The 26,693-nt window shown below is 46.7% G+C and overlaps 1 protein-coding gene and 1 long non-coding RNA gene across 5 annotated transcripts in view; one reads left to right on the forward strand and one right to left on the reverse strand.

Annotated features, from left to right (window-relative positions):
• STK32B (serine/threonine kinase 32B) overlaps positions 1 to 26,693 on the forward strand; it is a 342,448-nt gene that overhangs the window by 267,400 nt on the left and 48,355 nt on the right. For all 3 annotated transcript variants that reach the window (XM_082462561.1, XM_082462563.1, XM_082462562.1), the window contains exon 5: positions 9,300 to 9,337. In XM_082462561.1, coding sequence (XP_082318687.1) covers positions 9,300 to 9,337 — 38 coding nt within the window. The remainder of the gene's footprint in view (positions 1 to 9,299; positions 9,338 to 26,693) is intronic.
• LOC309661188 lies at positions 1 to 26,693 on the reverse strand. Of its 2 annotated transcripts, XR_014263888.1 has the most exons (4): positions 19,177 to 26,693; positions 4,075 to 4,243; positions 3,899 to 3,997; positions 1 to 2,368 (listed from the first exon to the last, which is right to left on the reverse strand). It is a non-coding gene; the product is annotated as an uncharacterized lncRNA (long non-coding RNA). The 2 variants fall into 2 exon arrangements; XR_014263889.1 differs by having other exon boundaries at positions 1 to 3,997.

Consider the following 26,693-nt stretch of genomic DNA (forward strand, 5'->3'; position numbering starts at 1 on the left):
ATGACTCACCTCTCCTGAACGTCATTCTGTTGGTCTGGAAAATGACAGGGTTATTCCTGAGGGGGGGTCAGGTGTCCCCCTGGCCAGTGCTCTTAGATTCCAGTAGGAATCACATGAATAGAATAAGACCTTGACATGGAGCCTAACTCTTTCCAGTGTTTTCCTCAGAAAGTAGCATTAAGAGCATGAGGCGTATGTCTGAGCATCTTAATGGAAAAGCAAAGAACTGGGAGCTGTGGGAGGGACCACGGAGCTCCTGCAGAGTCACGGCACTTCTTAGGCTCCGCCACGTGGAACCCACCACGATTACTGAATCCAAGAGGGAAATGAAGGACCAAATGACTGTGGCAGTTTGAAAGCTGCCAGAATTGAGTGAAATAAAACGAGAGCTAAGCCGTGGTCTCTGGGGAAGCCAGGAGAGTTGGGGGGATGCCCTGCCTGGACCACCCCCTGCCAGGACCTGACGCTAATTGGCCTGGTTCTCCCTCGGGACCTTTGGACTCAAACGTTAGGGTTCTGGCCAACATTTACCCTGTGCCTTGGGACAAGTTTATAGATGTAGGAACTTAATCAATAGTTGTCAAAAGCCCAATCTGTGCTCAGCACCATGCCAGGTTGCTGATCTAGAGGTGGGCCCTGCTTCGATGGAACTCAGAGCCTATTGGGAAAGAAAAATATCATTCAGATAATCACACACACATACTCACTGGCTGTGGTCACAGCCAGTGAAGTTCAGGGAACAAGGAAATGCAGGACAGTGACCGGGACCATCCAGGACTTCAAGGAGGGCTTCTCAGAGGCAGTGGCAGCTGAGCAAGGGCAACCAGATGCAGGGGGTTGACCAGGAGGCGATTGGAGAGCTCCAGACCGGGGAACAGCGTGTGCACAGACACAAGGACTGGGTGTCTGCCCCACCCAGGAAATGGAAAGAGCATTGGGCATCAGGAGAGCTGGGTTCAAATCCCTCTGCTGCCACTTTTAACTCTGACCATGGGAAGTCACTTCACCTCTCTAGGCTTCAGTTTCCTTGTCCATGAAAAGAAGATAATGCTGGTTCCACAGGGCATTCATGTGGGTTAAATGAATTACAGTATGGGAAGGGATTTTGTGAACTGTACCACTGTGTACATGTGAAGGATGGTCATAATCATTTTCAGGGTCGGCTCTTCCATCTCCTTTTCTGCCCCATCCTGTTCCCTCTAAACTCCCTGCTAAGTAGGGGTGGGTCCAAGTGGGGGAAATGGTCACCATTTTTTGAGCACCTACTGTATGCTAGGAACTGAGCTAGGTCCTTTACGTTCATTATTTCATTTCATCCCCATTTTACAGATGAGGAAAACTGAGACCCAGGCAGTCGTAGGGTTCATGTGTGAAGGGCTTCAAAGCTTTATCCATCATCACAGGCTGTCCTGCGGTCACTGCAGGGCGTGGGCAAGCACCCTATCCTTCTTACACACTTTTATGGTTTTCCATATGCTGTGCAGTGGCGCTTAACTTGAGGAGTTCACAGACTGACTCATGGACAGACCTTTGTAATTTAGTGTTCCTAGAGCAACTAGAAAGAAAGAAAACTGGGCTGGGTGGGTCTGCGTGGGCTTCACGGACCCTTCCTGACCTGCCTGGGAAGGCGACACCCTCACTATGTCTAGGGCAGCGTTCTGTTGGGCTCACCCATCCATGAAGGAATTAATTGAGCCCAGTGCATCCCTGAACCTGTTTGTAAATCCTGAAACTCTTGAATTCTCCATGAGGTGTACTTAGCAATTAGCTGAATGCAATTGCCTTAGTAACCAAGTTTACACCCAGACCCCATGGAGTGGCATAGCGTTTGAATGTAATGAATCAATGTCAACCATGCTGATGTTTATTCTTTGCAGGATTAAAGAAAAACTAACAAACCCCAAGCATGGCTTGACCAGATGCACTTTCTCTCCCAAAGGATAAAGTGAGAGGAAAATGATTTGAGTTGCAACAAGAGGTTTTAAGCCAGATGTAAGAAAGAACTGACTCACCAGGCTGTGTGTACATTTTAAAAATTGTTTCCATACCTTTAAATCATGACCTGGGTCTCTAACTGGTCCATCCAGGCTCTACCATGAACTCTGTGACCTGAAGAAAATGTTTAACTGCTCTCAGCTGCAGTCTTGTTGTCCAGTAAAATAAGGATAATAATATTACCTACCTGTGTTAGTTTGCTTGGGCTGCATACAAAGTACCACAGACTAGGTAGCTAAAACAACGGAAGTTTATTTGCTTATAATTCTGGGGGCAGGAAGTTCAAAGTCAGTGTGTCAGCAGGGTTTCTTCTGAGGCCTCTCTTCTTGTAGACCACCACCTTCTCCCTGTGTCCTCACATGGTCGTCCCCGTCTGTATGTACAGCAGAAATGAACACAACATTGTAAATCAACTATACTTCAATAAAATAAATTTTAAAAAATAATAAACACTTCTCCAGGAATGGGCCTGAGGCCTATGACAGCCGTACCTTATGCTGAAATTGTGTCCTCATGACTCTTCCAGGCTTCTCCTTCCCTCTTTTTGTACAAGTACAGTGGTAGTGGCTGCTAGTTTTCTTTGATGCCCTCAGTTGATGGCTTTCAAACTTGACAGCCACATATGAGCATTCACTTTTTATTTTTGAGATTATGTTAGAATATGGAATCCCAGACTCTGGCCCCAAGTGCTGTGGGTACCAGAGGGCAATTGAGGGAATTTATGTAAGAAGGGACAGATGTATGTTTTGGAAAGCCATTCGGGTCATATTAAAAAAGAAATACAACCTTGTATGTGGGTGTTGTAATAAAGAAACATATCCTGAAATCCAAGTAACATAATTTTGTTGATCAAATAACATGTGTATTATAGGCATGCTCCTGGAATTACTAGATTCATTTTCTTCTTGAGTATTTCCCCCAGGTAGAGAACGTTGATCTAGAGGCAAGTTGAGAATGGGTCTTGTCTGCTGACATGTGACCTTTGACCCTCTGTAAATACTTCTTTCTTCATCAATAAAATAGGAGTAGTGAGTGATCCCTGCCTCTAGAGTTGTGTCAGAATTGAGCGGGGTGACACAGAAGGTGATGCCACAACACCTGATCCAGAGAAGCCACGCTCCTTGTGAAACCCACGTGACCTGCCCTCGTGGTGCCCAAGTCACAGTAGGCTCTGCAGGAAGTGCAGCTGTGAGTAGCATCAGGACTTCTGCTGATGTGGAGGCATCGTGTTGGGGGCTGGGGGCCGTACATGGTCCCTGCCCTCCACAGGAGGCAGGAGAGATACAGGAGAAAGAAGTGAAATCTAACCAGTAGCAACGATATGCGGTTTCAGAATCGGTACCCAGTTTCTGGAAGGACAGTCCGCACCAATATGGTGAGAGATTCCAAAATGTGAGAGCCAAGTTCATCAGCCTCCTGTCCCCCGTCGGCTTGCTGCCGGATGAGTGCCAGCTGGCCACAGAGGTCCACAGCCAAGGTGAATCCCACCCGTTCAACCCTGGCTCAGTCACTGCATCCAGCCTCCCTCCCCGGTGCCCATTCTGGTAGCTCATCCCCAAGACTGAAATGTCTTTGCTCCTTCTGTTACTAACAACAGGCGTGCATCCTACAGGCCTGGCCCTTGGCTGGCTGCTCTCATAAAACCCCACCTACCTCAAACGGAATCATCTAGTACCCCAGCCAGCCTGGAGGAAAATCCCAGGTATTGCCTCCTAAGTCTAACAACCTGAAGTTGGCTCCATAATCAAATAAAGCCCCTCATAAGTGGTCTCAACCCACCTGTCTAAACCCATCTCCCTCTACCCACCAACCTCTAACCCACCACTCCGGCAAGACCAGTCTTCTCCAGCCTCAGAGCTGGCCATCCCTCCTCCTGTCCCCAGTCCTGCCTGTAATGCCTTACATGTAACTCCTTGGACAGCAGTGAGGAACTACAGAAGTTTCTGGATCGCACGACTGAAACTATCGAATTTGCATTTCAGAACACGACCAAGATAAGCTCCTGTAAGAGTTAGGATGTAGGTTTAGGCGCTTTAACAACAGACAAAATAAAAACGACTAAAACAAACAAATCCTCACCGTAACTACGTGGAATATGTGTTATTTTCCAGTTTACAGCTGAGGAAACCGAGGCTCGCCCTGGGCATTGTGCCAGGACCTCAGGGCCAGCAAATTCGGGGCTGGAATATGACCGCTGTGTGTCCGCCTCCTCCTGCTACTTCTGTGATGTCAACAGCATGTTCTTTCTCTAGGGGTAAAATATCCACAGAATTTCACTTCACAGATGTGAATCTTTTTCCACCAGGTTTTTATTTGTCTTTATTACTGCATAAGATCATGGACGTATAACACTCAGAGACCCCCAGCAAAGGCACACGTGCAGAAATGTCCCCACGGCCCTTTTTTGCAGTCTGGATCAGAGCCATTTCTGTGCTATTTTTTTTTTGTTTTTTTAAATAGCCCAACTGACATTTTATGCTTTGTTTTATCTGGGGGCTGGGGGATAATTCCAAAAGCAGAACCAGGTTTTATAGCCTCGCATGCACACTTTCTATCAAAGTGTCATTTTGCCTAGCTCTGAAATTATGGGGCCTGTCCTCAGAAAACATTGTCGCAGACTTGCCTATCCTCGCAGTGCTTCTAATGCCCTTTCTGAACACACGGGCCCATTTTCAGCAGGATGACGTGCTTGGGCTGAGATATGATCAATGTGAAAAGTGGAACCGGAGGAAATGGTCCTGGAACCCGCTAACCTAGAGACTCTGATAAGATGCTTTGCCCATAAAATGTTATTCTTATTAAATCCCGAATGAATCAGCCTCCCGTCTCCTCCATGAGGCTTTGCAGGAGTCTGCCTGGTGAGTTTCCTATGAAAGAGATCTAATTCACTTTGCTAAAAGCTCAAGAATCCGCCCCTGAGGCGTCCCTAGCTCCTTTTAAAGAGCAGAGATAGGCCCCTCATCGTTATTTATTTCAGCACTTCTTACGCACTGGGAGCCCTGCTAAGCCTTGCATGATAGCACCTCCGTGTATACGCCCAGCAACTGTCAGATAGGGACCATCATTCCCATTTTCCAGATGAGGAGAGTGAGGCCCCAGAGTACGTTACCCAAGATCATGTAGCTATCGTAACAATTTTCTGTCCCTGCGGAACAAATTTCCACTAAATGAGCGGCTTAAAACAAACTCGTATCTATGTATTTCCTCAGAGTTTCCACAGGTCAGGAGTCTGGCCACAGCTTAGCTGGCTCTTCTGCTCAGGGTGTCACAAAGCTTCGACCCCGGTGTCCACTGGGCTGCACTCCTTTCTGGATCTTTCTGGATCTTTCTCAAGCTCTCCTAGTTGTTGGCAGAATTCAGTCCCTTGTGGCTACAGGAATAATTCCCCCTGTTTCCTTGCTGGCGCTCAGCTCCTAGAGGTGCCCGCAGGTCCCTGCCATGTGGCCGCTCCCGCTCCAGCCTGCCAGGACTCAGTCTGATAGCCTGTGATCATGGGAATGACCCCACCACCTTTGTCCTGTTCCCTAGGCTGGACAGATGTCACAGGTTAAGCCATTCACCCTCCCAGCTTTCTGTGGACTCATCTGCAAGATGAGAGCTTGCTCCCGGGTTGCGTCTGACTGTTTCTTGTCATTCACGTGTCAAGCTAATGTCACGTCTTCTGAAAGTCCTTCCCTGGCCACCTACCAAAAGCAGGTCTCTTTTCTAGACCCTGATTTGTTCTCTTCAGAGCACTTGTCTCAACTTGGGGTTGTGTCACTTATGCGCTCCTGTCAGCCTCCTAGAAGCGAGTTCCATTTGCTGGGTCTGCCTTGTTCACTGTTGCAGCCCCAGTGACCATGGAAGGGACGCCCCCAAGATGCTTGAGGGCCATTGACTCCCCTCCGTGCTAACAGCCGACAGAGGCATGTGTCAGACATTTAGTCCACACCACAAAGGAAGCCGAGGCACAGGGAGGTCACCCCGATAGCAGGAGAGGCGCCGGGGTGTCAGGCAGTCCGCTCCCAAGCAGGATTCGCCTGGGCAGGACACCCTCTTTCCTTGGAGCCTTGGGGTCTAATTTACCAAGCCACTCGTATCTGTGCCCCTGTTTGGTCCTCATGATGTGAGAGACCATGGACGGAGGCCTTTCAGAATGCGGGCTCTGATGGATGCTGGGCCTATCCAAGGTCACACCGTGGTCAGTGGGGGAAGCTGGCTGCCACTTAACATGTACCCACCTCCTTCATTAGCTCTCTTTCTGCTCTGCCAGATGTGTAGCCTCCTGTGGGCTGCTGCAGCAAATTATCACAGAATTGGTGGCTTAAAAAAAAAATGCAAATTCGTGACCTCACAGTTCTGGCCAGGACTGAAATTAAGGTGCCAGTGGGGTCAGCCTTCTCCAGAGGCTCCGGGGGAGAATCCTTTCCTTCCTCTTCCAGCTTCTGGGGGGTCCTGGTTCTCCTTGGCTTGTGGTCTCTGCCCCTGTCTTGACATGGCCTCTTCTCTCCTTTGTGTCTGTGTCCAAACCTCTATCTCTTTTCTAAGACGGCAGGCATTAGGACCCCCCAAACCCAGGATGATTTCATCTTGAGATCTTTAACTAATTCCTTGAAGCTGCAAAGGCCCTGTTTCAAAATACTATCACCTTCTGGGGTCCTAAGTAGATGTGAAGTCTGGGGGGGACACTCTTCACCCTACTACACCAGGTCACCTCTCCTTAGGTCTGCCACCACCGCCTCATCTTTTCTTGGCTCTGATGCCCTGGTCCCCACTGGTCCGTGTGATTCCCTGGCCGGCCGTTCCCTCTCCAGCTGCCCCAGTTCCATCTCCCCCAGGGTTCACAGCAGTTTCCCTGCACCGTGGCTTCTGTGCCACCCCACCCACATGTCTCCCTCTCCCACTGATTCTGTTCTTCCAGAGGGGAGGGACTGTGTCCCCAGCTCTCTGCCCAGACCTGCCAGGAGGAGGCATTTGAGGACTATCCCGGGAATGCCCTGGTAGGAAAAGGAAGAAGTCAGAGGAGGGAGTGAGGGATGAAGAAGGAAGCAAAGGAGAGGGGTGGGCAGAAAACCCCAAAACAGGGCAGTTTCAGCATCAGCGGAGGCGGCAGCTCAGGCCAAGGACCTTGCAGGCCTTTGGGGCTCATGCCCCTGGTCCACGGCCACCTCCTCCGAGATCTGCACACCCCAAACAAGGTCATCCCAGTTCTAGGGACACCTTAAAGAAAGGATGCTCTTGAATATTTGCTGCTGTGTTTTCATTCTTGACAAGTATTTATCTTCCCTTTTCTCACCTTTTCTGGAGAAACCCTCCTGGGAGAGGCCCCAGACAGGGGCCAAGGGTTTGCTGATTTGAGCCACAAACACTTGACTCCAGGTCTTCCGCCTTTTGTTTTAATTGTGTGAGCTCTCAAGTTCGTCCTCCCCCTGGGCACACCCCTAACGACCAATCTCCGTTCACCAGGGACGTGTGTCTGTGAACTTGGCAGCTGGGGCTCCATTGGCTTCATGCTCATCAGCATTCACAAGTCACAATGAAAATGAAAATTTAAAGCTCTGGTTTGAGTGTATCTTTCTTCCCCAAAGCCGTGGGCATTACCTCATATTGTTACAAATAACCATGGTGTGTTTTCAGGTAGAATTGCTATTTGATAAACTCAGGAGCAATCGCTTTTTATTTGGAAGAAAGCTGTCATTAGTCTCAGAAGATTTGACATGTACTCTAAATGAGTGAGTGGGGCTTGCATTTTTAAAACCTATGGCTTTAATACGAAGCTTTGGAAAGTGTATGCAAGTTAATGATGGGTGAATCAGAGTTGAAGCTGTCCAATGAGTTTCTCCAAGGCTGTGTTTCTCTCACATTCATTCTTCCGTGTTTCCTGTGTGTTGACAAAGGTTCTTTTCCCCCCCAAACTCTACTCAGCCTCTTCTGAGTTGTTCTGAAACCCGACCTCGTCTTTTGTACTTCTGTGTTGTCTCTGCATTGTCCGGTCTTAGCAAGAACCTGCTAAGTTGGTTTAGCCAGAATCCCCCATCCTCCCGACCTGATCATCTTCTCATCAGGTTGCTCATCCCCCGGGTGGTTTGATCACCCTGGCCTGCCATCAGCAGGAATCCTGAACCCCCCTCACCTCTGATGTCTCCACCGATCCCCACCTGCTCCTCAGCTACAAATCCCCACTTGTCCCCGTTGTGTTCAGAACTGAGCCCAGTTCTATGCTGAGGTGTCTTTTCCCCTTTGGTGATTGCAATTGAATAAAATCTGTCTTTACTGCTTTAACTACTGTCCTGGTTTTTCTTTGACTGTGTCTGCTGGTGACAGACACCATGCTAGGGGTGCAGAGGTGAAGAAAGCAAAACCCCTGCCTTTAAAAAGCACAGCTTGGAGTTGGGAGCCCCTTGCTATAATGATGACATAGAGCAGAATTTTCCAGAAACTCCCCAGCCGAGATTTCGCTGAACATGGCTCACTGTGTGCAAAAGGGATCAGCAAACTTCTGAAGGACCAGATAATAAATATTTTAGGCTTTGAGGGTCACATCAGTCTGTGTTATACATTTCTTTTCCTTTTTGCTTTGTGCGTGTGTGAGTGTGTGTGTGTGTCTTGTTTTGTTTTCTACAATCTTTTAAAAATGTAAAAGCCTTACTTAGCTCACAGACTGTACAAACACCGGCTGATTGCTGGGTGTGATCTTTTAAGAAACTGAATTGACATCTTCAACCCTGATTTAGTCATCATGAACGTGCATACACTTTCCAAAGCTCCATATAAAAATCACAGATTTTAGAAATTCAAGCCCCATTCACTTCTTTATAATAAATGTCAAATCTTCTGAGATTGTACAAAAACTGGCAGAGGCTGTGGACAAGGCTGACCAGGACAAGTTACTGAACCTCCCAGAGCCTCAGTTCCCGGGTCTATAGAGCAGAGACCATTACACCTGGGAGGTTTAGTACCTAGCAAGGTGGGAGGGCTAAATTCCATCAGGAGGGGTAAGTGTCTGTACCCACCAGTAGAGACCCTGTGCTCAGTGAGCAGTCACTCCTGGGACTCAAGAGGCCAGAAATCGTTAAGAATGTTGAGGAGAAGAATATTCACACAATCCACTTGCAGTTCCAGGAAAAGGAAAGGGAAGGAAGCAAGAACACGGGGCTCCACGATCATAACAATCACTCTCCTGCTCCCTGTCTGAGCCCTCACGCCGGGGGAGAGACAAGCACTCTCGGTGTTGTCAGGCATTTATCCGCAGTTGTCATGTTTGTCACGTGCTGCTCGGTAGGCTCCAGAAATCACATTTTCAGCTTCTTTGTTTTCTCTTACAGAGACATCAAGCCAGACAACATACTGCTGGATGAACACGGTAAGCCTGTTATGAACGCTTTCTAGAGACTATTTCAGTGGGAACTTGGAGGCTCTGGGAATTTGGTCCTGGTCCTGGTGAGTTGGATTTTAGGGTTGACTAGAAAGCCTTCTTTTGTTTCAATCCTGGTGAATGAACACCTGTGTAAATTTCTGGTCTGTGTCCTGCTGCGGTGAGTCAAGTCCAATGTATTTGATGGTTTCATATCTAAAGACATCACCGTTCACGTCCTGGTGTGAGGACAACAGGGCAGAAATGGGAATGGGATACAAGGCTGGAAAGCTCTGAGCCTCCCACCCCTGCTCCCCGACCTGTGAACCCGGGGCTTCAGAGATGTCACTCACCTCTCTAAGCCTCAATATCACCTTCAGTAAAACGGGGAAAATGATACCCACCTTCCAGATTGTCGTGGGGATCAAATGCGATAGGGTGTGCTTGGCAAGCTAGAAATCAGTCATCATCCAGGCTTCCCTCTAAGGGAAGCCTTTCCCTCATCCAGGCTTCTCAAGCTTTTATGTGTGTACGGAGTGTGGGCATCTTCCTAAACTGATTCAGTGGAGTGAGGTGGACCTGGGATTCTGCATTTATAACAGCTCGCAGCTGAGGCTGACACTTCTGGCCCATGGAGAAGGCTGCATGTCAGCGGCTCTCCAACTCTGGTCTTATTGGAATCCCCTGGGGGACTTGGTAAGAATCAGAGGCCAGACCCTGTCCTGTTTAGAGAACCTGGGCCTCTGTGTTCTGAGTCAGTCCCAGGGATGCGGTGCCCAGTCAAGTCAGGACCACAAGTCCAGGGCGCAGCCCAGCAATGACTGACACTCCACTGCAGTCCATGCCAAAGGCAGCTTTGCAGCCAAGCATCATGGCAGTCTTGGAGACTAAATTCCCTGATGTTGCTTCAGGAACTCATCTCCCAAGGGCTTTCGGGAGTGTGGGCTGGAGTGAGCAGGTGGGGATTTTTCTGATGTGCTGCTGAATCTTTCAGGGATGAGTCTGCCGCCTCTTCTACACAGCTCCTCTGACCTACCTCCCCCACTCCCTCCCGCAGGCTGAGGCTGTGGCTCCAGCCCGAAGCCCCTCTAGGACTTGTGTGTGTCACCAGTGTGTCTCAGGGAATCCTACCTCGTTGTATAAACCCCTTGGCACTGGGAGACAGAGTGGGAGTGGTGGATGGGACCATCTGGGCTCCAGTCTCCTGCCAGAGGTTGAAACCAGACCAAGTGCTTTGGGGCAGAGAGCTGAAATCCCTGTGCTCCCGAATGGAAGGTCAAGGATGACCTTAGGTTGCCAGGGGGAAACTGAGCAGAGCTGAGGCTGCAAATCAAGGTCCCCAGTTTGTATCTAAAAGGCAGGAACCCGAGACCTGGGTCTCAGCTGGTCCCCCAACTAGCTGTGTGTCTTCAGGCAAGTTGCAAAACAGAAGTAATACCACCTTGCAGGGTGGCAAAGGTCTAAGACAAGATGCTGAAGATCAGCCACTGTCCCAGCACCAGGACATAAAGGTGCTCAGGAGGGCTCGTATTAGCGTATAGTTCTCAGCCTCTCCTGTCCCGTCTCTGCTCAGATCACAGAAGCAGGTGAGGTGGAAGAAGAAGAGGCACAGGCTGGGTGATGCAGGACCCCTGGCAGGGCTGTCCTGGAAACCAGGGGTGTGGAGGGCGGGGTCCTGGCTGGGATCCTCACGGCCCCTGCCTAGAGACTTGAGAGAGACTTCTGGACAAAGACCTTTCAGGCCCTGGGCAGCTTTCCAGAAGCAAAATCAAGGCAGGAACACCAAGCAGTAGGAATAATTCAGCCATTTCCTCTAGGATGAAATGAGACTCAGCAAGCCTGTGGGGTAACCAGGGCCTGCCTGACGCCGTAGTTCCTGCCCGATGCTACAGCCTCGGGTCAGAGCTCACACAGCCTTCTCTGGGTTCCCTCGTTCCTGAGCTCCTGGATCTCTGTCCATCCCTTCCTACCTCCCCTTCTGTGCTCATCCTCTCCCCCTCAGCCCTTTCCCACTTTCCTCCCAGATCTCCCCATCCTTCATCATCTCCCACATGCCTTACACAGTGTCCTGACCCTGCCCTCTGGCTTTGCAGCATCCCACACGCTCCCCAAGGATTCGAACCCTCCTCTCTCTTGTCTAAGCTCCTTTTTCATCAAGCTTGCAGTCGAGACAGAGCACTGAACACTATTCCATACTAAGATGTGAATGGCTGATACCCTCCCCTCCATCAGCTTTAGCATCCAGTGAGTGCCTTTTTAGGCAGTGCAGAAGGAAAATCAGGAGCAGAGAATTCTCAAAAAACACAAATCTTCTCCCCTAGGAGAGAAGGACAAGAGAGGAGACTGTGGCTTGTTTTTCCTTTCCCTGATTTATGACAGGAGATAGATGCTCATCAGCTTTCCTTTCTTTTTTTCTTACTTAGTCATTGTTGCGTTTTTTCCCCCTCCAGCTTTATTGAGGTGTGATTGGCAAATAAAAACTGTATATGTTTAGGTTATACAATGTGATTTTTTTAAAGGTGTACAACATGATGATTTAATACACATATACATTGTGAAATTAACAACACAAGGTAATTAACATATCCATCACCTCTTATAGTTACCTTCTTATTGTGTGAGTGGTGAGAACATTTAAGATCTACCCTCTTAGCAAATTTCAACCACACAATACAGTATTATTAACTACTGTCACCATGCTGTACATTAGATCTCCTTACCCTTTTGTTAAATGCGTTAAAAAAAAAAAACAGTTTACAAAACAGATAACTATGTGTTTCTATTTAAAGAGTTTGATCGATCTCATTAAGTGTTTTCTCAGAGAACAAGTTGGTTGCTGTGTTTACAGTGAGTTATAAGCATAATTAAATAAATGCATTCATATTTTATTTAAAATGTTCAAGATCTGCTGGTTATACAAAATCCAAGACTCACAGGAGTGTCTCTGCTCCCCCGGTGTCTGCTCTGCTTTCTGATCTTTCAGGCTGGTTTTATCTCCTAGAATGGGCGCTAATTCTACTTTGAGATTTGGGGTCTCCTGGCTAGCAGCAAAAGCAGAGGGACACCATACCTGGAGGTAAAATGAAGCTGAAGGAGGCTGTAGCATCATAGCACAGTGTGAGAGGAAGAGTTGAGAGTGCTTTAGGGCTGAGGGCAAAGTGCTCCAGGAAATGGGGAATTTAAAACTGTAGAGGGAAGGGGAAGGGATTGCATTCATTTTCTGTTGGTACAATAATGCTGGGTGATGAATAACCACATGAATTTAATGGCATAAACAAGAAGCATCCAGTAAGCTCACAGGCTTGTGGGGTTAAGCTCCTGTAGGCAGGGCTTGCTCCTAAGACTGAGGTCCTGCAGGGTAAGCCAGGCAGCTACGGTGACGTTGGCTGTGCTCACTCCCATGTCTGGGGGTCGCCTGGCTGCCAGCTGGAACACCATGACCTTGGCTCATTGACTGGGTGACTCGGCCCAGCTCCTCATGGCTCACCTTCTGGCAGGCCAGCCCTGTGTGACCTCGCGTGGCCACAGCAGAAACAGAGGCAGGGAAAGCCCAGTCACTTAATCCACCACCTGCATCACATTTGCTGCCATCCCAGTGGGCAAAGCAACTCACAAGGCCCAACCGGGTTGGGGTTGGGCACTGCCAAATGACATGGCAAAAGGAAGGATACAGAGGAGGAGGAACTGCGGAGATTAATGCAATCACCCAGCAGATGCGCAGGTGGAGGGCTGGTCTTTAACACATGGGAGCTTGACTTCCCCCCAAATGAGCAAAGAGCCAGGAGTCAGAGACAGAAGGGCAGTGCCTGCGTTTTGCCCTGAGTGTCTACTGAGGACCCTTGGTCAAAATGTACTGACCATATACTGTCAGCTTTCTTACCTGGGGTTTCACATTCTAGAATTGAACCAACCTCAGATGGCAAACATTCAGGAAAAAAACTCCGGAAAGTTCCAAAAAGCAAAACTTGAATTTGCTGCTAGCTGGCAACTATTTACATAACATACACATTGTACTTACAACTATTTACATAGCATTTACATTGTATTAGGTATTTATAAGTAAAAAAGAAAAAAGTATATGGAAGGGTGTGCCCAGGTTATATGTAAATTCTACACCATTTTATACATGGGACTGGAGCATCCAAAGATTTGGGTATCAGTGGGGGTCCTGGAACCAATCCCTGCAGATACTGAGGGACAACTGTAGCTCTGTCCTCTTCTGTACGCAAGAAAGTAATTCCTGCACTTTTGCAGACCTGCCGTAAGCCAGGAGTTGTGACAGGCGACCCAAGGACACAGACCCCTTGTGGCCGAGGACATCGTGGTCTAGGGTGGCGCTTCTCAGCCACGGCTGCATGTCACCCAGGAACTGTAAAAGGTGCCAATGCCAAGGTCCCACCCGCAGAGGCCCTCACTTGACGCATCTCGCAGGAGAAAGTGCTGGGCAGGGTGAAGGTGGGGTTAAAGTTACCAGGTGGTTCTAAGGTGTAGCCAGGGCTGAGGGAGGGACAGAAAAGGAAACATGTGATTCCGACCCAGCCGGGTCAGTGCTGGGACGGGCAGGGGTGAGGCTGTGCCGGAGCAGAAGGGCAGTGAAGCTGGGGGAGGGGGAGGGAGGGCTTTCTGGATCCTCCCTCCAGAGTGTGGTCACCAAAGCATTTGGGAGCAGAGCATTCCGGAGGGCAAGGGAGAAAGCTCCACTGGCCAGAGGACAGCAGGCTGTGAGGTGTAGAACTCATTCTTTTCTCAGGGACCTCTGGATGGGCGCTTGGGCATCAGAAACCTCACCTGGATCTTCAGTAACAGGTGACACAGCAGCCATGCCAGCAGAATGAATTTGCTTCCTCATTGTATTCACCATGTCTTCTATTTCCTGTAATCTGATGCTTGACTTCTGCACACTCCAGGCCACTATCCACTTGCCCTACACACCCCAGTGCCAGGATCCAGACAGCCAGGGACAGCTCCTGTGCCCCAGAACCCCTGAAATTATTCAGACTAGCCAGTCCTAAGCCTGCTTGCCCTGCCTTGCCTGTTCCTTCCCACAGAAACCACCAGAAAGGCTCTTGCCCACATTTTCTCCCTTCTCCCTCTGTCTCATGACTAACGCTAGTGTTTCCCTGGGGGGGGGGGCCCACATGGTGTGATGTGACCCCTCCTCTTAGGAACTGTGAATAACAAACTATCTTTTCAATGGCAATTGTCTCCTAATCTGTTGACTTTACTTCAAATTTTCTATTAACAGGCTATATTTCAGAGCACTCATTCACTGGACTTATTTCAAAGAACTTCCTCTCCATCTGTTGCTGACATATTTGTCGGCAAGTGTGATAAGTGTTCCCCAAAACAGCAGTGGCCAGCAGCAACACCCCCTTATCACTTGTCAAAACACTGTATGTGCCGTGACATCACCATCACGAGACTCCAGGAAATTAACAAATCAGGCGTGTGTTGATTCTGAAGCCTCAGATGCAGGGATTGGAGCAGTTGAGATGGAAGTGGGAAAAGCCACCCAGGCAAGTTGCGGGGCAGAGGTGGTTCTGCTAAGTCAGAGGAGCCAACAGTGGGTGTCATTATTCTAGACGAGTTTAAGGCTAAAGCTTAGGAATGTGGCATAAAGCTAGCCTGGAGCCCTTGGGAGGTTTGTAATGAGATTCTTTCTGCAGACTGCTGGGAATGGAAGTGTCTAGCACAGTGTGATGTCTTAAAGTCCTGAAGACCCAGAGCAGGAATCTCTGAGGACCCCCAGTAAATAGCCCCCTGTATTAGTTTCCTAGGGGTGCTGGAACAAAGTCCCACAAATTGAGAGGCAATAAACCGCAGAGATGTATTGGCTCACAGTCCTGGAGACTAGGAACCGAGGTCACGGTGTCCGCAGGGCTGTGCTTCCTCTGAAGGTGACAGGGAAGGGTGTGTGTCAGTTCTGTTTGCCAGCTTCTGGTTTGGAGACACGCATACTTCCTTGACTTGAGACAGTGTAACTCCAGACTTCAAATGACATTCTCCTGCTTCCTTTCTGCTTCCACACCTTGCCTGAGTGCATTTGAATGGCAGAACCTAAATCTTGTCCAGAACCCTAGCTGCAAGAGGGTCAGGACATGTGGTTTTTCTCTCTTTCTGGTCCTTATAATACAGGAGGCAGGAAAGAATGGAGTGGAAAGGGATGCTAGGTATCAAAAGATAGTCTCTATCCCGGTGCCTCTCAGAGTCATTGCAAAGAGCAAATCATGGCTGAGAAAGTTTATAAAAACCTCTCTGTAAACCTAATTCATTGTGATTAGTATGATTGCATAAAATTACATGCCAACACAGAGAGGTGGAAGGGAAATGATTGATCAGGTAGCCATGGCTAAGCTGCAGTAACTAATTAACCCAAAATCTAGTGACTTAACATTAAAAGCCACAGAAGTAGAGAAAAGGGGAAAGACACTCAGAATTGTTGAGCCCTCTCAAAAGCCTTGGGGGAGGCGGTTTCCAAGCAGCATCAAATCAAATAGGGTGTGAAGGCTGGGCAGGTTTTATGAAATCACAATATATCCAGGGAGAAGGTGTTGAAACTCGTCTTGGGTGGGAGTTCCCCCAAATCTCAGCCCAGGAACTCAAGAAGTCCCACACGTGTTGCACTTCTTGTACCCTGCTATCGTTTGTTCACCCCCGCACAGGGGGAGCAGGGAGCACACAGGTTTTTTGTTTTTTGAAGATTTATTTATTATTTATTTATTTTATTTAGTTTTGGCTGCGTTGGTCTTAGTTGCAGCATGCGGGATCTTCATTGAGGCACGCGGGATCTTTCGTTGCGACGTGCAGGCTCTTCGTTGTGGTGCGTGGGCTTCTCTCTGGTTGTGGCATGCGGGTTTTCTCTTCTCTAGTTGTGGTGCACAGGCTCCAGGGTGTGTGGGCTCTGTAGTTGTGGTGTGCGGGGTCCAGAGCACGTGGGCTCTGTAGTTTGCAGCACGCGGGCTCTCTAGTTGAGGCCCGCGAGTTCAGTAGTTGAGGCGCGCAGGCTTAGTTGCCCTGCGGCATGTGGGATCTTAGTTCCCTGACCAGGGATCGAACCAGCATCCCCTGTATTGGAAGGGGGACACTGGACAACCAGGGAAGTCCCACACAGATTGTTTTGAAAGTCCTTCTTTCCCATCCCATGTCCAAGATAGGGGAGGAGGTCAAATCAAATAGAACAGAAGAAAATCAGAGGGTCATTCATTCTACATCAGGCAAAGGCGTGCCCCCAAACAGAGTCAATCTTTGGTTGAGGTAAAGCCAAATGAAGCCTGGATAAGCTGGTGCCCTGGAATTTGATTTGGTTTCTTTCTTTCTTTCTTTTCTCCTTCCTCCCTTCCTTCCTTTTCCCTCTCCTCACCCCCTCTCCCTTTCTGCCACTGTCCTGCAGTACATTCACTGTCATCTCCATGAAGACAAGTGGGAGGAGGGAACAGTGCCCAGGATGTGTGATCCTGAGGGACGTATCACAGCCAGGGTAGCATCACACTGACATCTTGGAAGTACAGGTATTATTAGCAGTGAGCGTGTGAGCCTGTCATGGTGGGGCAGTTGGGTCCACAGCAAGGTTCTCACCCTCTTGGGCATCCAGCTGCATCTTTTCAGCAGCACCACTGTGACCTCTGGCTTAGGCATGATGTAGACCCTGTGAACCAGCTAAGGTGGGGATAGATGTTCCCATGAGGCTTTACTCCAAGTTCCAGGGAAACAGGGCAGAAAATAATGTGGGAGGAGATCATCTCTTACACATGGACCCCCTGTCAGCCTAACTCCCAATCTAGTGCCCTCTGGTGGGCGCTACCTTAGCACTCACTCCCAGGAATTCACAGCCACGAATCCAATCTTGGCTTCCTGAGGACAGATCTAGAGAGAACTCACTCTGCAGTAAACAAAGCCTGCCGTTGGGTTGACTATCCCCTCCCAAGCAGACCCCATCTTTTCCTGGATTGTGGCCTTGTCGGTCCCAGTGAGAGCACTGCACTGCCCTCACTCATTTGGTAAATACCCACGCAGGTTTGGGGTTATTTCATTACAGGGGCTGAGAGGGGAGAAGGGAAGGGGGGTGGCATGGTGGAGCAGGAATAGACACTTGTGCAATGTAGCTGCAGAAGAAACAAATGAAAATTCAGCAAAATTCAGGAAGGCTTTGGATGTTTTCTCCTGGAATATATAGGGAAGATGCAGGAATCAGTCTTCGAAGTAGGAGTCCCTGTTACTGGTAATACTGAGAAGATTCTCTGCATTGGCAATTATACCCCAATGAGGGGACTGTGGATGGGACTTCAGCCCCGTGTAACCCCCATCATCCCACCCCCCAGTTCCATGACACAGGTAACTGGCACATCCTTAGGGTCTTCAGTTTCAAGCCCCCTCCACCCATATGCACAGGTAGGAGGTGCTCATTAAGTGATTGCTAAGTGAATGAAGAAATGAGTGAGAATTTTTCCAAGTCACATGGATGTCAAGTACTTTTGTACTCGGAAAATAGCCCAAGTTACAGGTCCTCGTGGTGCCAATCCTGACACTGGCACCAGTGATTACAAAAACCATGGAGAGGGTGGCTGAGTCCCACCAGCTGAGGTCCAGCTGAAAAAGTGACGTTGCTACAGTTTTAAAAGCCAAAAATTGAAATGGAGTGTTGTCAACTCCTGTAAATATCATGATAGCCTTAAGAAGTAAAGAATGAAGAAAGGTGATAGGATTACCTACCATATTTCCTTCATTCAGTCTTTTATTTGGTCAGTCGATCAGCCAGTCAACAAACACTTGATAAGTACCTTTTCCAGGTCAGGCCAGTGCTAAGGTACTGGGGACATAGAAATGAATGAGGGAGGATTCCTGGCCTCAAGGAGATGGACAAAGTGACAGATACAACATGGTGAATGCTAGCATGGGAATGACAATGGAGGGGACTGTGGAGGTATGGGTCGGGGTCCAGAGGAGAGGCCTAAACTAGTCGGTCTGCCATGGATTAAATGTGTCTCCACCAAAATTCATATGTTGAAGCCTTAACCCCCAGTGTGATGGTACTTGGAGCTGAGGCCTTTAGGAAGTAATTGGGTTTGGAAGAAGTCATAGGGTTGGAGCCCCCATGATGGGATTTGTGCCCTGTAAGGGGATGAAGGGACCAGAGCTCTCTCTCTCTTCACCATGTGAGGATACAGCAAGAAAGTTGCCATGTAAACTAGGAAGAAGATCTTCACCAAGAACCCGACCATGCTGGCACCCTGATCTTGGACTTCCAGCTTCCAGGACTGTGAGGAATAAATGCTTGATGTTTACACCACTCAGTCTGTGGTAATCTGTTTTAGCAGCCCAAGCCAACTAAGACACACACCCCTCATGGTAGTGAGTCTCCTGTTAGTGGAAGCAAGCAAGCAAAGGTTAGATGTGCATCCAGCAGTAATATAACTCTCCAGCCAGGTTTTGAAGAATGAATGGAAATCTGCCAGGCAGAGGGGAGGGAAAAGCATTCCAAATTGTGTCAGAGTCTTGGAGGTGTGATGAATTTCCATGAGTTCAGAGAAAGGAGAGAAGCAGGGCTGGAGTTCAGGATTCATAAACAGGGCTGGGAGGATGATTATTGATTATTGATTCTCTCATTAAAACTTGTACTAACAGATCTCACACAATATCCTGGGCTCCTTCTCTCCCTGAATTTTGAATGTTTTTAATTTACAGAAAACAAATAGCTGAGAAGTCAGTTCATATTTGCACATTTTGTAGTAAATTTCCACTCTCCTTAGAAGGAACTCAGAGGAGACCTCATATGGCACTAATTTTCACTTTCCCACATCTTGACTCAACCGTTAAAGGAGACACCGGGAAATTACAGCGCATCAACTCACGCGGTACAGAAACCAGAAGTGGAATTCAGCTGTCTGGCGCTCCTGTTGGACGTGAATTCCCGGGTAGACTGGTCTGCTTCAGAGCTGCCCCAGATCCTCCACCCCAGAAGGCCGGGAGGAAGTAAGGGCTGGGCTGTGAGACTCAGCCCTGAAGGGGGCGGCGTGGGGCGGAGGGAAATGCCCGCCCCGGAAGAAGCTGGAGACAAACAGCTTCCCACGTATCAGCTGCTGACCGTGGATGAGTCACGGGCCTCTGGAGCTTCAGGCTACTCTTCTGTAAAAAACAGGGTAGCCATACCCCCCTGATAAGAGTACTTCAAGGATTAAATACGCTTCAGCACCAATTATGTACCAGTTATGCAACCCTAAACAACAGCAGCTTAAATAGATGGGGGATACATTTTTTTTCTCGTCTTTATCAGTTTCCCTGCTTTGACTGTTGCCCCTACAGTCCATACACAAGCCAAAGTGACTCTAAAGTGAGTTGGATTGTATCTCTCTTTCTCAAAACCCTCTCACTTGGAGTAAAAGCCATCTGAGCCCCTTTCCCACTTTCTCTCTCTGGCCCCCTCGCTGGTCCCTTGCAGGGCCTTTGTGCTGCCCATTCCCTCTGCCATCACACTCCTCCCCCAGAAGTCCAGTGGCTTGCTGCCTCTCTTCTTTGGGTCTTTGCTCAAAAGTCGCATTCTCAGTGCCTATCTACCCTGTTTAATGCTTACAACTACCCTACAAGGCACTTATTAACATTAGAAGAATCAGAGGCTTATAGAGTGAAATAACCTGCCCAAATCTCATGGTAAGTGGCTGCATCATTAGGACGCCAGCAGTGTGTGGCAGAGAACACGGAGCCCAACTCAAATAGTCCGAAGCAATACAGGGCTTTTTAGCTTGTATAGCTGAAGCCCAGTGGATTGTGGCTTCAGGAAGGGTTCGCTCAGGCTTTGGCACCATTTCTCTGCCACCCTTGCAGCTCTGCCTTCTCCAGGGATAGGCTTCATCTTTAGCTTGTCTTTCTTTGTGGAAGCCAATGGCTTCTACAGTTCCTGGGTGGGGCAGGGGGGTGGTTATATCCCCACATCACACTGGCCAAAGGCAGAGAATATCACTTTAGGTAGCTCCTGAAAAAAAAGAAAGAAAACTCTTCATTTCCTGAATCCCTAGAAAATCATCTCTCCAGTTTTCATTGGCCCCAGTTGGTTCATATGCCCAACCCTGAGCCAACTGTTAGAGCCAAGGGGTGAGGTTAGCCTGGCTGGCTGCAGCTGGAGCCACATGCCCCATTCCACAGCCAGATGTGCAGGGATGAGTAATTGCTGAGATAAGGGGATGTGAGTGGCCACAAACAGCAGATGTCCCACACAGGAGCGCAGCTGTTTGTTCCTGAGCAATCTGACTCTAAAGACTGTTCTTAACCACTGTGCTCTAAGCCGTTCAACCAGGGAAAGGACACCATCATTGTATGCAGATGATGTGCTTCTATGCCTAGAAACACCAAAAGGCTCACTAGAAAAACTATCAAAATTAATAGCGGGTTGTAAAATTTAGGAGAGACATAATTGCTTTTCAAAGACTCACAAAAATTTTTTTAATGAAACAGAAGTAGTTTTCTCTTTGGTAAAAGTCTAATCTCTCCTCCATTGACATTTACTGTGACCCAAGCTGCTTCTACTTTGTTGCTCCACATCTGTGTGGCCCAAAATATCCCCCCAAGTCCACATAACAGGTGACAGAATGGGGGGGGGGGTAGTGGAGGGAATGAGGGAATTCTCATTCCCTTTAAGGAAATATCCTGAAAGTTGCAAATATCATTCTGTTCATATCCCATTGGTCAGAACCTGGTCATATGACCACAGCCAACTGCAAGGGAGTCTGGGAAATATAGTCTTTAACTGGGTGAGCATGAACTCAATTAAAAATTCTATTACTATCTGAGAAGGGGAGATGGGATATTGGGAGATAATATCTTGTGCTATGGATGATGAATAGAGTAGCCAAATAGGAGATAAATAAGCAAAACTTAAGAGCTTTTTATTGTACTAAAAACAACTAGGTATAAAAAGAAAAGGAAAATATCCTCATTCAAAATAGTGATCAAAACTATATAATATCTAGGAATAAATTTATCCAGGGAGTTGCAAGGTCTAAATGAAGAAAACACTAAACATACACTGAAGGAATAAAGCAAGGACTGAATGAAAGACAGAGCATTGACCTTGGGTGGATTACATGTCCACACTTCTCACATGAATGCGTAACTTAGTGTAATTCCTATCAAAATCTTAATGGGAGTATCTCCTAAAACTGGACAGAATTCATCTCCAAAAATAAATATTTGAGAATAAATATTCTTTTCCATGTTTCCAAGAAAACATGGAAAAGAAACAATCATGAGGGTGACCACTCTCATCTAATTTTACAGTGGGCTACAAATCTATTGTAATGAAATGAATATAGTTCTGGTCCAGCAATAAACAATAGGTCAGTACAACAGAAGAGAGAATCCATACGCAAATCCACATATATGTGTGACTTGATGTAAAATGAAGGTCAAATTACAAGTTATTGGGAAAGGATGAAATTTTCAATAAATGTTGAAACAAATAGCTATCTATTTGGAAGAAATAAAATCAGAATCTATATTATACCATATAGAAAAATATAATCCATATGGTTGGGAGATTTAAATATTGATATAAAATATAAATTTTACATATATATATATAATAAGAAAATATTGAGGAATACGTAAAATCTTGGGAGTAGAATAGGTTTCTGGAAACTGGAAAGTTATAAGAAAAATAATACTCAGAAACTATAAAAATAATATATTGTTTGAATTCTTTAAACTTTCAAATGGAAGAGAGCCTATAAACAAAGTCAAAAGAAAAACAATAATCTAGAAGAAGATATCTGCAGTAGATGGACCAGAGAAAAGAGTAAATGTATTGAATAGTCAAGGAGCTCTGACTGAAAATTGACCAAGACTCTAGATAGGCAGTTCGCAGGGATACTGGTCACATGAAGACTATGCAGCCGCATCAGCACTGAAATAACATTTCTCACCATCTGATAATAGCCAATAAGTAAAATTATTGATAGCAGTTAGTGCTAGTAAAAGTGCAGAGAAATACACACTCATATTCTGTTCATAGTACCATAAATTGTAAGTTTTTGGAACATAAAATGCATACCCTTTAACTATACACTTCAACTTCTGGGAATTTATCCAGTCAAAATAGAAGTACCAATATGTAAAGAGAAGCTCAAGAATACTACTGCTGCATATTTTATAAGAACAAGACAAACAATTAAGCAAACAAAACTGGAAACAACCTGAGTGCCATAATAGGAGAATTGTTGAATAAAATATGGTATAACCATATATGGAATACTCTGCAAATACAGGTCCGCAATTTCTTATCTGAAACTCTTGGGGCCAGATATGGTTTCATAACTCAGATATTTTCAGACTTAAATATATACTTGTATTAAATAATATATATCATAATAATATGAAAATAATGTGTCTAACATAACATATAATAATATTTTAAAATAATATATGCTGTATATTATGTAATATGTACTGTATACTATGTAGCAAGGCTTGGAGAGCATCTTGTAATCAAATATATAAATATTTCTATAGCAAAACATGACTTTTCACCCTAAGTAGAATAACTAAAACTATGAAGGGCTTCCCTGGTGGCGCAGTGGTTAAGACTCTGCCTGCCAATGCAGGGGACACAGGTTCGAGCCCTCGTCCAGGAAGATCCCACATGCCATGGAGCAACTAAGCCCATGCACCACAACTACTGAGCCTGTGCTCTAGAGCCCACGTGCCACAACTACTGAGCCCACATGCTGCAACTACTGAAGCCCACGTGCCTAGAGCCCATGCTCGGCAACAAGAGAAGCCACTGCTCACCACAACTAGAGAAGGCCCGCGCACAGCAATGAAGACCCAACGCAGCAAAAATAAATAAAATAAAATAAATAAATTTATTTTTTAAAATAAATTAAAAAGAAAAAAAAAAAAAACAACCTGGGCTTCCCTGGTGGCGCAGTGGTTGAGAATCTGCCTGCTAATGCAGGGAACACAGGTTCGAGCCCTGGTCTGGGAAGATCCCACATGCCGCAGAGCAACTAGGCCCATGAGCAACAACTACTGAGCCTGCGCGTCTGGAGCCTGTGCTCCGCAGCAAGAGAGGCCGCGATAGTGAGAGGCCCGCGCATCGCGATGAAGAGTGGCCCCCGCTTGCCGCAACTAGAGAAAGCCCTCGCGCAGAAACGAAGACCCAACACAGCCAAAAATAAATAATAAATAAATAATAAATAAATTAAAAGAAAAAAAAAACTATGAAGAGGACTTCCAGGTCAGATTTTATCACCAAATGAATTACAAAAAAACAAAACAAAACAATGGATTTCGAATGGAAGTAGGGATTGTGGATCTCGTACGTAGACCTACGTATACTGATTTGGAAATATGTCCACAATACGTGGTTAAATGCAAAAGTGACTCTTAGAATGACCCATGGAGTATTGAGCTCTTTATTGTAAGAACAAACCAAAGTCCTAACGTATGTGGATATACATTTGCATAAGTGAAGGGAGAAATAATGGAGGAGCTGTATGAATCAGGGTGGTTATATGGCAGGGAAAGGAGAGACTGAAACACATGTTTGTATTCTGTGATTTATTATAATGAGCTGGCTTTACTTTCATAATGCAAATATTAAAAAATTTTAAGAGGAGGAGAAATGAAAGAAAACCAAATAAAAGCCATATTTGAAGATTCCAGAATTCCCTCCCAGCGGTGCTGCTGTGCTTGGAACTGTTCAGGTGTGGGGTGCAGAAATGACTCAGATGTCCACCTACTTTCACATACCTCACAGTCGAAAACAGGACTGTGAATTCACTTGTTTGTTAGTATTAGAAATGAGGCAACGGAGGATGGAGGGGTAGACTGGCCCTAGCTGGAGGGGGATTGGAGACACGCCTTGGCAGGACAATACTGCTAAGAGTAAATGCTTATACGAAATTCCCTATTTCGTGTGTGTCAGTATGCTGTAACCATTTCATATGTATTAACTCCCTGACTCCTCCCAACAGCCCTCTGAGATGGATATTTTGTTATCATCATCCCCATTTTACAGATGAGAAAACCAAGGCTCAGGGAGATTATTTGCCCAAGGCAAATACCACACAGCTGGTCACAACAAAGCTGAGACCCAAACCAAGGCAGCCTGGCTCAGAGTCTGTACACCCAGCTACTGCACTGCACTGCCTCTCTGCAGATAGGACCACGGATGGCTGAATGGGAGGGATGCTCATCCCAGCCCCAGAGGCTGGAGCAGACTGGATATGTTCTAGAGATGCTACCTGGGTGGGGACACTGTGTGTCTGGCCAGAAAGGTTCCCCAGCAGAGGCCTGGCTGGGTGACTTAAGCTTCATCCACAAGCAGCTGAAGGGTACTCCAGATCATCACTGAGTACTTCCTGCTGCATCTCCCCCGGGGGGCACTGGACAGAGCGCCTGGCAGAGCAGCTTGGTCACACATCAGTGCTGGCCGTTGAGCCTGAGATTTGGGATTTGCACGTGACACCGCTGGTGCTTTTTCCGTCCACTGTGGCTGATCACATCAGCCACGCCTCTCCCATGAGCCTCTCAGCAGGCCTCTGTGCACCTGCTCTAGCGGGGCTCTGTCCATCTCTTGGAGGTGCCCTCCAGGCTCTCCCAATGTCCCAATTTTGTGTATGCCACCCACCTGTGTATTTAAGCCCCACCATCCCAAACACAGCTCTCAGATTTGGTGAAAATCCAACCATTTTCACAAGATGATGTGATGACAAACAGAAAGAAATGTGATTGCATTTATATCAGGTATTCAAGGGTCTCAGAGCTGGTTTTATTTTATGTGTTTTTAAAATTCTGTAGTGCTTTATAGTTTTCAAAAGTTTCACACACATGATTTCCTATAATCCCATAATAACCCTTTTTTTTAATCCCCTACCCCTTCCCTCTCCCCCCTGATGATCACTAGTTTATTCTCTACATCTGTGAGTCAGCTGCTTTTTTGTTTTATTCACTAGCTTGTTGTATTTTTTAGATTCCACATACTAGTGATATCATAAAGTTTTTGTCTTTTTCTGTCTGACTTATTTCATTTAGCATAATGCCCTCCAAGTCCATCCATGTTGCTGCAAATGGCAAAATTTCATTCTTTTTTATGGCTGAGTACTATCCCATTGTATATCTACACCCATTATACCTCTTCTCTATCCATTCATCCATTGATGGACAGAGCTGGTTTTATTTTATGTTCCAAATTCCCCAGAGAGCCAGTACTCACTATTTTGGATTTTCCTCCTTCTCACCTCTCACCCTCTTTCTGTCACTTTCTTTCTTTTCCCCCTTTATCCCCACATCTCCTTGTCTCCTTCCTTTTCTGCCCCTCTTCCTTCCCTCTCAGGGTTCTTCAACACCCACGTCCCATCTGCTGCCGTTACTTTAGGCTGGATGGAAGGTGGTCTCAACCCCCAAGCCCCCTCCCTACTCAATTCATCAGGTACAGTACTAAGGCCCCCACTGCCCAGAGCAGACAGACAGCAGAACAAGGGCGTCTTCAGGGCATGAGAATCCTCTCTCCCTGTGCCCTCTCCCAACCCACTGTTTTCCTGAGAGAGGGAGTCTGGACTCTCCTGTCTCATTTATTTATCAGGAGCTTTCACTCTCTGGACCAGTGCTGCTAAACTTTAATCCATAAAAATTTCATTATGTCTTCAACATATTTGATTATTTATAAATAATATGCATGTACCACCAAAATTCACATTATAAAACCTGCGTATAAAATAGATTTTTTTTTCACCTCACATATTTATATATGTATATGTATCTATTTTCTGGAGGGTGAGCATATTTGAGTGCTACTATCTTAGCAAATTTTAATTATACAATACAGTGTTATCAACTGTAGTCACCATGTTTTGCATTATCCTCAAACCTTATTCATCTTAGAGCTGAAGGTTTGTATCCTTTTACCAACCTTTCCCTATTTCCCCCTCCCCCGGCCCCTAGCAACCACTTTTCTACTCTGTTTCTATGAGTTCAACTTTTTTTTTTAGATTCCACATACAAGTGAGACCATGCGGTATTTGTCCTTCTCTGTCTGACTTCTCACTTAACATAATGCCCTCAAGATCCATCCTTATTGTCCCAAATGGTAGGATGTCCTTCTTTCTCAGGGCTGAATAAATTCCACTGTATACACATACCACACCTTGATCCATTTGACTGTTGAGGGACACTTAGGTTGTTTCCATAGCTTGGCTACTGTAAATGATGCTGCCCAAAATAGGCACTTCTAAAGTATCAGTTAAAATACTAATGTAAGTAAAAGTTCTAATATTTTCCTCCTGCTGCACCCACCGCTTTGCAGACCACAGCTTTAAATCAGACAACGAAATAACCCAGCTGCCTGCAGCTCTTGCTAACTGTGGTTTCTGATTCT

The sequence above is a fragment of the Balaenoptera physalus genome (assembly GCF_965194825.1).
Source record: "Balaenoptera physalus genome assembly, chromosome: 5".
NCBI lineage: Eukaryota > Metazoa > Chordata > Mammalia > Artiodactyla > Balaenopteridae > Balaenoptera > Balaenoptera physalus.